We start from the raw sequence: 13242 nt of genomic DNA, 5'->3' as shown, positions 1-13242 counted from the left end.
ATCCCGCTACTATATTTGATCCTCAGGCGCTTCAACGGCAAGGAGCCGGTCTTCACTGGTCCCGCCACTCACGGTAGTTAATCTGCACTTACTCTGTTTCATCTTTGTTCCTGGCTCAGCTGTTGCTCTGGCCGTCAGAGGAATGTGTATTTTTACAAACGTTCCCTCTTGTGTATTACGGGCTGACTGCATTGTTCAGCCTATAGTGATCAACTTATTATCTGATGGTTTGACCAACTTTGCACATCCATTCGAACTTGTCACCAGGTCCATTGCTTAGTTTGCTTACTGCAATGTTGTTTGCTTGTGTTGTGAGACAGCAGAAAAGTACTCTCACGTGTGCGTTCGATTGCCTGGTTGCACGTGCATGTCTGGGAACTAGGTTTTGGCCAAAAAGACCAGGTTGAAAAGACCTACCCAACCAAAAGTACTAAAGAAGGTACTACCAAATGTTCGACCTTCTAAAAGGTTGACTTTTGGTTGGGTAGGTCTTTTCAATTCGGTATAGGTCTGCAGGGGGTGTTCCCTGTGACCCCCGCTCACCATACTGTGAGCGGAGGTCGCAGAGGTGTCCCCTGCAGTTGTCTTACAGTCCCCACCCCGAAAAAAGGCTGTGGGGAACACCCCCGCAGCGGACCCGACAAAAAAAAGGAAAGGACCCTGCGGGAACAGGCGTTGCAGGTACAGAGCGAGACGGAATGCAAGGTAAGTAGGGGGGTGTGTTGGGATGTGGGTGGGGGTGTGGGTAGGGGTTTGGGTAAGTGGGTAATGTTCATGGGAGAAAAGACTATGATTTCAAAAAAATAATCTTCCGCCTTTTCTCACTCAAACATTTCTGCTTCGGTCATTCAACCCCAAATCTGGGAACTACACTTCCCAGACATCCCCGCTACATAGTTGATCCTCAGACGCTTCAGCGCCAAAGCTTCTGCAGTGAGGAGCTGGTCTTCGCCGGTCCTCACTGCACATCGCCGTCACCGCCTGGAATCTTGTTGAACCTCCCAGTGAGCCTGCCGGCAGTCGGATATGTCGGTGTGCCTGGAATACAGTGAGGTAGGTTCTTACCGCTCCTCTCTATCTGCATGTGATTGCTTAACTGTCTTTGGACTGTGTCTCTCAGCAGCATGTGCCCCATAGCTTCTCCGGTCTGTCCTGATGGACCCTGTACTCTTAGCAATGCAGAGATTACTGTAACACAAAATAATCGCGAGACTCATGCTCCATGGAAGAAACACAATGTACCTAACTCTTATTTAACGCTTAGCCTCCTCAATACTAGGTCGCTCCTCAAACATGGTATTGGAGTAGCCACCACTTGTTAGAAAGAGGGCCAGATTTGTTTGACCTTACAGAAACCTGGCTAAACCCCACCATTCCCAACAAAGCTACCCTATCCTTTCCCTCCAACTATACAGTCTTTCGTGCTGATCGAGAAAGGGAGTTAAGGAGGGGGGGCGGGGGCAGCACTAATATGTAATGAGCACCTTGACTGTCATGTAATTTCACATGACATTCCTGACGACTGTGAATCATTATGGGTCACAATTAAAACCTCTGAGAACTCATCACTAAATGTGCTCGTTTTATATAGAGCCCCCAGTCATGTTACATTTTGAGGAACAAATTATGGAGCTAATCGCGCATATTCGCAAGTCTAAAAATCCATTAATCATTTTCGGTGATTTTTAATTACTGGGCCAATGATACCTTGCATAAACAGGGCCTTGCCCTTTCTGACTCCCTTTCCTCCTTAGGGCTTAGACAGTGGGTAGATGCTGCAACCCTTCTAGGAGGGGGCACACTTTGGATTGGCTGGTCTCTCAAAATCTCCCCATCTCTCACCTGCAGGTATTACCTTGTGCCTGGTCCGATCATTCACTGATTCCGGCTACACTTTATCTTCCGAAACCCATAGCTAAAGTGAATGCTTTACCTCGGATCAGCAAGCTTGTTCGTAACCTTAAAAATGTTACATCAGTCTTTCGACTCATCTGTCATCTAACCATAAATCACTGTTTAGTTTCTCTGTCTTCCCCGCTAGTGGAACACCTTGCCTCTTCCTTAAAACAAGCCATTTATGACCTGGCCCCCCTGAAGCAAAAAATCATCAAGTGAGGTGCATCATAACACCTGGTTCTCTGATGATGTCATCTCTGCCAGACAAGCGAAAAGGGCCTCTGAAAGAGCATGGCGTAAAAAAACCCACCCCACCTCATTACTTCAGTACAAATGAACTAGCAGTAAAGAAATTCAAGACTGCAATCATTTCCTCCAAGTCATTTTATTACAACAGTCAGATTAATAACGCTCGCTCTAATGTCAGTGAGCTTTTCAAGACACTGAAGGATTTTCAGGACCCACCTGTGGTGTTTTGGTCTACTTCTTTGTGTCAGAGAGCGTCATGACCTCATCATGACACCTCTGTAATAAAAGGGGCTCTGCTGGCACGCACAAGGCAGTGCAGCAGAGCCCCAGGAAGCGGCAACTCGTGTCTGTGTGATTCTTGGGGGCCGGGGTTTGCCACGTGATCGTGGCCTACTTGTGTTGGTGCAGCCTGGGTGATCCCAGGTCCGAGCCTCCAGTGTGCTGGGTCCCCCCAGCATAGATCATTAGTCTGGTGGACCGGACTGTAAGGGGTGATCCCTGCATTCATCTGGCTGCGTGCCCGCAGCCCTTGGAGTCGCGTCGGGCGGTCCTGACGCCTGGATTGGCGACGAGGAGTTTCGCCCCCCTCATGCCCGCGGCGTCGAGCTCCCATGAAGGTGGAGTGTTCCTTTGTTCGGGTTGTGGAGAAATGGGGGCGGAGCCACAAAGCTGCGTGTGAGTGCAGCCTGCGGCCGGGCCCACGCTGAAAGCGGGGCTGGAAGAGGTCCATCCGGCAGCGGGGGTTGGTGTTGGTGCTGCTAGCCGCCACCTGCTCAGGAGGATAATAGCAGCTGCGGCGGTGCCCGCGAAAAGGTGGAACTGCTGGCAGGACCGTATAACGAGGCCCGGGACAAAGGAAGCGGGGCGGAGCGTCTCCGCCTCGCCCCCTGGAAGGGGTGAAGTGATCCCGTACCCGAGCCGCAGTGGTGACTGGCCTGCCGGGGTCCAAAGTGAACGGGAGTGGCCATCAACACCCGGGGCCTCGAAAGGAATAGGGTGTGTCTCCACTCCCATACACGGCAAGGCCGCCTGCGAAAAGGGGCATGGCCCACTGGGTCTAGCGGCGGCCCGAACAGAAGGAAAGTAGCGTGGCCTTGGCGTCGGCCTGGCCCACAAAGACAAAGAAAAGGGGCGTGGCTAACGGATCCGGGCCGCAGCAGTGATGAGAGGGCAATCAGGCTGCCTGCTCCTCATATGAACAGGGGTCTGAGCCCCAGAACAACTGGAGAGCTGCCAACAGGACAACAGTGGTGGCAGAAGGGTGTCCCAAATACTCCATTCTGTTGCCTGCATCGGTTTTCCACCCCAGGGGTAGCGGCTCCATTCGGAGTGCTCCTGCACCCACTGGGAGGGACAGGGTGGGTGGTATCATTGAGGCTCACGGAAGCCCAATACCAGTGAGGACCAGGAGTCAGTACACCGGCGGCGCTGTCACTGACCAGTCCACATCATCCAACCGCAGTAGCCACAACAGGTATCCGGCCCAGCATTTGTTATGGCGGAGGACGACAACGAGGACAGCTCGCGCCACTGCACCCCTTTGATACAATGGGCTCGCCTGCCAGTTTGGGACCCCAGTGGACAGCCTGGGTGGAAAACCTGGAGCTGTACTTTGAGGCGATGGAGATCAAGGATGCAGCGAACGCCCGACCCTCGTGTACTCCGCCGGGCTGGCCGTTCAGAGGCTATTTAAGACATTAAGGCCCAGAGATCAGTCATACAGGGCAGCCATCGCAGCCCTGAACAAATACTTTCGACCCATGGTTAACAGGGACTATGAGCGGTTCAGGATGAGGTGTGCAAGGCAGGAGGAAGGGGAGAGCCTTGATGCGTTCCATGGGAAGCTGCATGGCATTGCACTGTCCTGCGACCTGGGAAACTTCAAAGGGGATGAGATCAGAGCGCAGATCATCTACGGCTGCAGCTCCTAGAAGCTACAAAAACAAGTTCTGAGGGACCCGACGCTCACCCTCGATAGAATACTAGACCTCGGCCGGGCCCAGGAACTGGCAGAGGTGCGGGCCTCAGTGATGGACTCCTCCAGACACCACCTCAAGTTGGAGGCCCCCATGCAGCGAATTAAGCTCGAGGCGGTGGCAGCTGTCGGCCCGTGCCAAGGAGGAAAACTGATGAGGAGGGGAGACTGGCCAAGGAGAGACCCCAATGCCACAATATGTCATCAGTGCGGGTGGGATCTTTCACACCCGCAGGACTGCCCGGCGAAAGGACACATCTGTGGAAGGTGCGGGAAAGGAGATTACTTCGCACGGGGTGTGCCTCGTCCCAACTCCAGCCAGCATGGCGGGGACATCAGGGGGGAACGAGTCGAAGGGGAGAAAGACCCCCAGAGTGGCGGCGGTCCAGATGGCAGAGGGTCCCCGAGCAACACAGTATGATATCGGAGAAGAGGAATATGGAGAAAATGTATTCTTCTTGTCCTGCAGCAGCGCCAGTGGACAGTTTGATCCCGGGATCTTCTGAGCTCGAAGAGCCCGTCATCGGGCACCGTGGGGTGCGGACTGGAACACACCCACTTATTTGCAATGTTAACTGTTTAAGTTGTTGGTAGCTAGTAGGTGGTGCTCGGACTGGAATTCACCCAATGTTTGCTGTGATGATGTAGGGGCACAGTGGGTGCGCGGACTAGAATGCACCAAGTGTAATGCAGTATAAGGTTCCGTTTGCAGTGGGATGATTTTGTTTGGCTATAATAAAGGAGGGATGTGGTGTGTTGGTCTAATTCTTTGTGTCAGAGAGCATCATGACCTCGTGATGACGCCTCTGTAATAAAAGGGGCTCTGCTGGCACGCACAAGGCAGTGCAGCAGAGCCCCAGGAAGCGGCAACTTGTGTCTGTGTGTGATTCTTGGGGGCCGGGGTTTGCCACGTGATCGTGGCCTACTTGTGTTGGCGCAGCCTGGGTGATCCCAGGTCCGAGCCTCCAGTGTGCTGGGTGCCCCCAGCATAGATCATTAGTCCGGTGGACCGAACCATAAGGGGTGATCCCTGCATTCATCTGGCTGCGTGACCGCAGCCCTTGGAGTCGAGTAGGGCGGTCCCGATGCCTGGATTGGCCCACCCCGGTGACCGGAGGCGGGCCACCACACCACCCACCACTAATGTTGTTACCAAGGACGCTGTCAAACAATCTATGATGGCTTCTTGGCCAACATTTCTACTCACAGGGAAACCATTAATAACCTTGTGACCACGAAGAATCCTATTGGACCACAAGCCCCTCCTCCTTACATTAATAATATACCATGCTTCAATTTCTCACATTATACTGAAGAACAAGTTACCAAAATCATCCAGGACCTTAAACCTACCACCTGCCCAGCAGATAGCTGTCCTGTGGACATCTTTAAGGACTCCCTTCAGGTCTAAGCACCCTGGATCACTAGGCTCATTAATCTTTCCTTCTCCCGCTCAATCCCACTAACAAACCTGCAACCCTCCTTGCATTGCAAATCTGCCAGAGTGCCAAGAGACCACGCAGGTGGCAACAGTGCACGGTACAAGACCCTTTTATCATTAGCATAGCTCTCTCTGTCCCTGGGCTGGGCTGGCCTCTGGTCCCATTTCACCCATACATTATTTTCTTACTCAAGTAGCTGAGGAATATTGGTGGTGAACATTAAGATCTCCTTACCAGGCCAGTTCATGTGTGCATTGTGAAATGGCCGCCTGGAATGCCTTTCAGAGTTCTGCAGTGGAAAGCGGCACCTTGTCCGATTAGTCAATGTGTGCAGTCCTGGAGCAAGGCGCACGTCACCATTTAAGGGAAGCACTCCAAGCAACGCCTACGAAGATGTAGCTGTGAGTGAAATACATAAATTGTGTTTTTGAAGGCTGTATAGATAGCTATAATAATGCTTGTAATGCCACGCTCTATCCAGCAGAGAGAACTATTGCACTAAAGATTACTTTTTTTACCTCTCAAACCTTTCTTTCCTCTCTTGTTCCTGACAGAACCTGGTTGCATCGTACAAGGACACACGGAACGGATTAATAGGATTAGATTACTCCACTAAATTTGCACCGTGGTGAGTATTCTGTGTATTGAAGTGGTCCTTGGAATTACGCGATGGTTTGTCGCGTACCCCCGAAGTGAGGGTGTTGAAAGTGCAAGCTGCCATCTTTGCCATTTTGCGGGGAAACCGAACTGCCTCCCACGTTTCCGGCGACCCAGCATGCAGTGGCATTGACTCAAGGAAAAGTGAACTATTGTGGCACCATTTATGTTCGTTTTGCCGTGGAATGGGTAGCTAGTAAACCTGTAGCATTCCAGTGTCTAGACAATATCGCTCACAGCCACAGGGCTAAACACCAGGATGCCAACCCGACCACAGTGGCTCCCAGACTGCACCTCTTCTCCGACATCATTGCAATTTAAATAACATTTTATCGACTTGTATTTAAAATGAATAAGTAGACAATGTGGGCTGTCATTTTAATTACCCCAGGTTTATATTCGTAATTGTCTAAATGAAGGGCACTCTCTTAGATGTTGCTGCTGCAAAAGCGTCTATTGCTGCTGAAATCTATTTTCCCAACAATGTTGCTGTCAATGTAAAGTTTGGCGAGAGCCACTGGCTCTCTTCGCTTAGTAAACGCACTGCTCGTTCTCTCGGGGGACGAAGGTAGGAGGGGGTGGGTAAGACCGGAAAAGGAGTTACCACAATATATTGAATAAGGTTAGCTTAAGTGTTGGCACCAAAAGGTGCCTTGAAGCTATTTGAAAAGTGCTACGGAGGAAGACAAGCTAAGTAGGTAGCCTGTAAGGTGAAACGGACATGTTGCCATGTAATGCGCGTACCAAGGCAAATTATAACATCTGCCACATGGTGCGAGTGTAAGAGCATTCGGTGGCATAACCTGGCAGACAGTGCGAGTATTTGAGTACAGGATGCTAATATCTGCATATCGGTTCACGCTGGAAATAGCGCTACGATGCTAAGATTTGGCAGATTGCTGCATGCTGGATGGATAGCTCAAGTGCAATGTACTCGGTTCGAGAACGGGGCCACGCCTGCCAACATAGGTCCTTCATACTTCAATGATTAATAAATGAGTACCCTGAGTGGGTGACAACGATACTATTACAGCTCTTTGAAATGGTCCACCTACATGAAGCTCCATACAAATTACCAACATTTTATTATATGTAAGGATACCTTTATTCTAAATAAGTATAACTTTTTGAAACGCCCAGTAAATTGTGAGTTGCTGCTGTCTAATGGAAAATGCTGACTGTGATGACAATACCTGTAATGTAATATGATACGAGTATATGATCGTATCCTGGCAAAGCCTGTTAAAGGATGTGAACTTGGACATGGGATTGTCACGCTAAGCAGGTCTTGAAGGTACATGAGCGTGCAGTCTCTGTACCTACAGTAGCGAAAAATAAAACCTTTTCACTGCACACAAACTATTCGCTTTGTTGATGCTTGTTTTCTAACTTTGCACACATACACGTGTCAAAGTAAATAATCCACACACAAGAAATTGCACATAGACACATATTACACTAAGCAATGGCCGTGATCCCCTTAAGAGCAGTCCCCTCAGCCTTCAAACCTTCTTCTACTCTAAACCATTACCGTAAAGCTTTGCCATTTTTCAAAATCATGGTCCTAGGCCTAAAACATGAAGAGCAGCAACAAACAGTGTGTACTGTGTAACGATATTGCTCTTTTTGCTAACCAGTAAACTGCAGAGGTTGTCCAATTAACTGCATGCCACCAGGGGATGGGCTTGCCAGTCCTGGGCTTTAATGTAACACAACAATAAGACATTCTCAGAGTTATAGCCTTTTTTGGTTTCAATTGGATGAACATATCGGAAAACAATGACTTTCAAAAGAAACCCCTTTGGTGTCCAGAAGATATGGAGTCATTCACGTGATCAGCCTAGTTACAAACACACAGGAAGATGAGCCTAGTCCTCTGCCACAAGCCCTCAAATCCATGCAAATGTGCTCCTCCTACTCCTCCACCCAGTGTCTGGGTCTTTTGATGAAGCCAGCTACAAAAACGAAAGACTTTTTAATCCCACCCTAAGCCCCCGATTCTGGAATGCCATTATTGTTCTTATTTATTTATTTCATTTGTTGATGGTGCCCAAACCCGGACGTATCTCAAATCTAGGTTACATTGGTTGGAACAAGACAGTTGAAAATAGAACAGTTGCTGGGTTACATAATTAGTATGGTTGCAGCATTAATGGTAAGTAGGATACAGTTGGCCGTATTTGTTGAACATAATGGTTTTTAGTTGTTTACGGAAGATCAGCTATCGAGGCTCGTCATTGATAGATGGGGAGAAAGCATTCCAAAGAGTGGGAGCAATACATTTGAAGCTGGCTCCCTTCCACTCTTAGTCTAGTGAATCTGGCCGTTGTAAGAGAGGAGAAAAAGGAGGATCTCAGGCTGCGTGCATTGTGCTTTTTGGAGATGCGCACAGTGATTTAAGTGGGTGCAGTATTGTGGATGCAGCAGTGGGCGATTGACAGGATTTTTAACTCCATAAGTGCCCTGATGGGCAGCCAGTGAGCTTCACGTCTCACTAGAGAGATGTGGTCATATCTTTTTAGGCCCCAGACAGCTCGAAGGGCGTTATTTTGGATCACTTGTAATTTAGTACGATTTTTGGTGGCAGTTCCAACGAGTATGGCATTGCTACAATCCAATTTGCTGCCGATAATGGTCCTCGTCAGAGTAAGGCAGCTGTTCCGGGAGAGGAATTTTCTGGAGTGGTTGATAAGTTTGGTGGAGGAGGCGGCGGAGGAGGCAACAGCTTTTATGTGTTTGAGCATGGTGAGTTCAGAGTCTAGGTGGATTCGCAGGGATTTGGACATGTGGGTAATGTTTCCATCAATGGAGAAAGAGGTGAAGGCAGGGTCTAGGTGTTTGAGACGATGGGGTCGAGTCTATGATGAGGAGCTATGTCTTGTCGTCATTCAGGCATAGGTGGCCTGAATGATGCTGTAAATCTGGTTGATGTTGGCTGAGTCGAGGTAGTGATTACCAGTGAGTTTGAGGAGAATTTTCATGTCATCAGAAAAGTTGGTGTAGGCGATTTCAAGGCTGTCCAAGTGGTGAGAGAGCGCTTTATCCCTGTATACTATTTATCACACTCTGTTCAAGGTTTTGCCACAGTTTTAAACAGGTTTATCTTTACAAAGAGATGCTAACTTTGGATATGGGAGCCTTCCTAATGAACTCTGAGCTGAGCACGTAAGCCTTTGAGTGCAAACAGGGGTGGGCGGTAGATGGATGCAGGCAGAGCCAGCTACTGACTCTGTCCATGTGTTGCGTCTGTTTATCATTGACAGAATGCAAAGTATGTTCTCTGTCCGCCCTGTGAAGGGTTTAACAGGCCGTACCTGCAGCACCACCTCTCCCCCCATCTGTGCCCCAGGCCATTGCCTCATTTGCCTTACCCTGGATACGGCTCTGTTCATTGCTGATATCCTCATTGAAAAGCAGATGATACAGATGTATGAGGTCTGGGAACACTAGGGCAGCTGTGTTCGGTGTTGAGATGGATTTCTAAACTCTGACCTGGTCAGCAGAAGTTTAGGAGGCCACCCTAGTGGAACAGGGGAACCTTCTGGACAAGCCAGACCAATTACAGTAGATTAGCAGGCGTTCAAGCCTAAGTCTCACGACGGGTGAGAGTGCTCAGAAGCCCACAATGAGCACACAGAGACACTCCACAGAATACGAGTAGACAAGTGTATATCAAAAATACATATACATTTATTATAGGCCTTAATAATTAAACACAAATAAACCACAGTAATATGAAACAGTTACCACACATGCCTTTCACTATTTAACATATATACAGTTCTGTTTCTCCTAACGCAGTAAAAGGGAAAACACAGCCACAACCTGCTAAAGAAGTGTAGGGCAACACAAATCTAGCATTCGGCAGTTCTTCAGAATCGATCCCTAACTTAAGCCGTCCAGCCCAACGAAGTGGGAAGCCATTTGCTCAAAAGTACATTACTGCGTTGAACATGTGCAGTTATGCGTAATGAGAGAAAGCGGGTCCTCTTAAAGGGGCTGTATCAGTTCAGGAAGTGGCTTGAGATGATGAAGAACAGTGTCCTACTATTTGAGGAGGGTCTACCCTTGCAGGTAGAGCGACATTTTGAGTTTCGGGAATAGCTAGGGAGAGCAGGCTGCCCAGCTAATGTGAATATCTTTTTAGGGATTCTTGTGCGTAAAGAAAAATGGCTGTGCCAGGGGGCCACCGGTAAGTGATGCAAGTACACGCAGATCCTCAACACATTCCAGGCCAAACTTTGCCAGTCTAGGCCAAGTTGCTTGTAGGTTCAACCCCTGCAGTTGAACATCGCACCAGCTCTGAGAGGCTGCCGGACAGGATGATCGTCCTTGGCGGGACTGTAGCCTTTTCTCAGCTCTCGATGAAGAAAAGAGGACAGTTCCAGTGGAGCACGTCTCGGGGCACAGGGGGGCATGCAGGCAAGGCTCCTACAATGACAGTCACCACAGCAGGGCGAAACAGGGACCGCAAATGCTTGCAGCATGGCAAAACCCCTTAAATCGCGACCCAGAGGAGCTAGGACTACAGCATTTGGTGGGAAGGGTCCAGGACCACAATCTGGCAATTCCTAAATCTTGAGTGTCAACTCGGGACGGCGACAATACTATGCAATACCCCGGGTTCGAGCTGGTCAGATCGCTGGACGACCTAGGAACACTTCGATGAGGCTCGGGAGGATAATCGGGAGGTGCAGAGAGTAGTTGTTCTGACTACTCCAAAGGGTCGAAGCACCCTTGCAGGCCTTCAGTGATCAATGCAAAAACCGGGGTCCAACGGGACAACAGCGGGCTCCAGGGTGCCAAACCTTCCAGCACATCTTACACAGTTTCAGAGGTCTGATTTAGCATTTCAGTATACTTGGCTCCTTATGTAGTTCAGAGGGAACTTCAGTTGATCATTCTGGGATGGATGAAGAGCCCCTTCTCCTATCCTAGATTTTTTTTGTGTATCAAATCTGGGATAACCAGTGGAAGATCTGCTCTCTTGCATGCACGCCAGACATGGACCAATCGTGGCCCATGGTGGTCCCAGATATTCAGGCATGCCAGACATACTGGCACCAGAAGTGTGGATTGGGGCCAGACGGTCCCAATCCTCATCCTGGGCACTAGCACACGTGTCCTGCAGGAGCCCGCAAAATATACGTTTTTTGCAGGAGGCTGCATGCCCAAATAAGGAATTCCTGGGTCTACTTGACATGGGGGAAGGCAAAGGGACAAAATGGCCAATGGGTAGAATGGCTATTTTCAGCACTGGCCACAGTCTTGGACCAAACGCAATATGGTTCATTAAAAAGGAAGTAAAACTACTATAAAAGTAAACTGCTGCCACCGGTTTGTCCTAGGCACACTTGTACAATAACCCAAAAATCCTTGGAGGGTGTCTAGGGCCATAAACAAAAGAACCCCTATGCTCGGTACTGTAAGGTACTTGTCACAGAGATAAAAAGTTACCAAGAAATGGCAACATAGTGAAAGACTAAAGGAAACCTAGTTTCCCAGTACTGACAGTCTGAAGGACGTGTCACTTTCTCCATAACAGATGAGCAAAAGCCCAGAAGATCCACTGGAGGAAGTCAGATTACGTTGGCCAAACAAAAGCAAAATGTTTGGGGGCTGGGTGTCCAAAAATGAAGGGACAATTGCACCCAAGGGAAATCTTTCCTAACATTTGCATGTCAGAAACTGCCTGGAAATCGGAAACTGCCTTTTAAGTAAGTTGTCCTTCAGGCTAATTAAATTAGTGATAGGTGGGTAAAATATGCAAATGTGTGAATTTTGAGTGGCATTTTTTAAATTTGACAGCACCTGTGGACATTTTCTAATTAGTTTTGCGCTTGTGAAATGGCCATGCAGTAACTGGAGGGCCTGTGGTTGTGATCCAAGTAGTAATGGACCATACACTGACTGCAAGGTTTTTTGCAATTGTGTGGTGGTAAACTCTGTTACTTGCTCCATTTCCTACAATGACGGCCAAACCAATCCCGGCAGCCATTTAAAATAAATTAAAAAACTGTGGTTTGTTGTGCGTCGCCTCCAGTGTCCGCAGCTGGCAAGAGATGTATGTTGAAGGTGTGGTTTGACATAAATAGTGTGTTATGTTATTGGCAGCACTTTTAGAGCGCACGGTCGCCGAAGGCATCGTGGCGCTAGAGAGAGGAAGAGGCAGGACCCAAGCATAAGTTAACCAAACAGATAGGTTTTAAGCACTTTTCTAAAAGCCAAATGATTCGAGAGAGTTTTCATGGCCAGCGGGAGACTTTTCCACAGCTCTGCCGAAGTCCCTGAAAAAACCCCATCTCCGATGTGGGCGTGCTGGAAAGATGGAACTACAAGCAAACTAGCACCTGCCGATCTTAAGGTCGTATAGGGCAGTAGCGAGTGAACTTATCACGAAGATATTCTGCCCCTTGATTATGCAGGGCGCAGTGCACCAAGCAACAGGCCTTGAAAGCAATGGGCTGTTTGACAGCCAGTCAATGGAGTCAATGCAAGACCGGGGAAACGTGAGCTCCATAACAGAAGCCAGTTGCCACCCGGGCAGCCATGTTCTGCAAGCGCTGAAGCCGCTGGACTAAGCCCTTAGGTTGGGCCAGATGCAGTGAGTTGCAGTAGTCCAGTCAGCTTAGTGCTAGGGTTGCCACTACTGGCGGACGAAGGTGAGCAGGGATAAATGGCAAAACCTTTTTTAGAATTGTTAGGTGATAGTGGCCACACTGACAGACTGCTGCCACTTGTGAGTCCATTGACACGGAGGCGGTCATCACAATGCCTAAATTCTTCACCTTCTCAGTAGGGACTGGAAGGGAGCCAAGGGAGAGAGGCCAGTAGGAAGACACCTAGAGTGAAGGGTCAGGAGGGGATCCCACCACCAGCACCTCTGTCTTGTCTCCATTCAACTTCAGCCAATTGTGGTTCATCCAAGCCCCCACGGCAGTCAGGCACTGCGACAGGCACAACGACACCTCAGCCTGATCTAACCGGATTAGGTTATGTGTGTTGTCGGCATACGAATAGCAC

At 49.1% G+C, this 13242-nt stretch overlaps 1 protein-coding gene across 1 annotated transcript in view; it reads left to right on the top strand.

The window, feature by feature from the left end:
* The window catches only part of LOC138569624 (cryptochrome DASH-like), a 490626-nt gene that overhangs the window by 206515 nt on the left and 270869 nt on the right, over positions 1–13242 (top strand). The window contains exon 7 of the mRNA XM_069647757.1: positions 6117–6190. Coding sequence (XP_069503858.1) covers positions 6117–6190 — 74 coding nt within the window. The remainder of the gene's footprint in view (positions 1–6116; positions 6191–13242) is intronic.

The sequence above is a fragment of the Ambystoma mexicanum genome, chromosome 2q, assembly GCF_040938575.1.
Source record: "Ambystoma mexicanum isolate Mex_15411 chromosome 2q, UKY_AmexF1_1, whole genome shotgun sequence".
Classification (NCBI taxonomy): Eukaryota; Metazoa; Chordata; class Amphibia; order Caudata; family Ambystomatidae; genus Ambystoma; species Ambystoma mexicanum.
The sequence above is the reverse complement of the archived record's forward strand: the minus strand, read 5'-3'. Positions and strand labels throughout refer to the sequence as shown.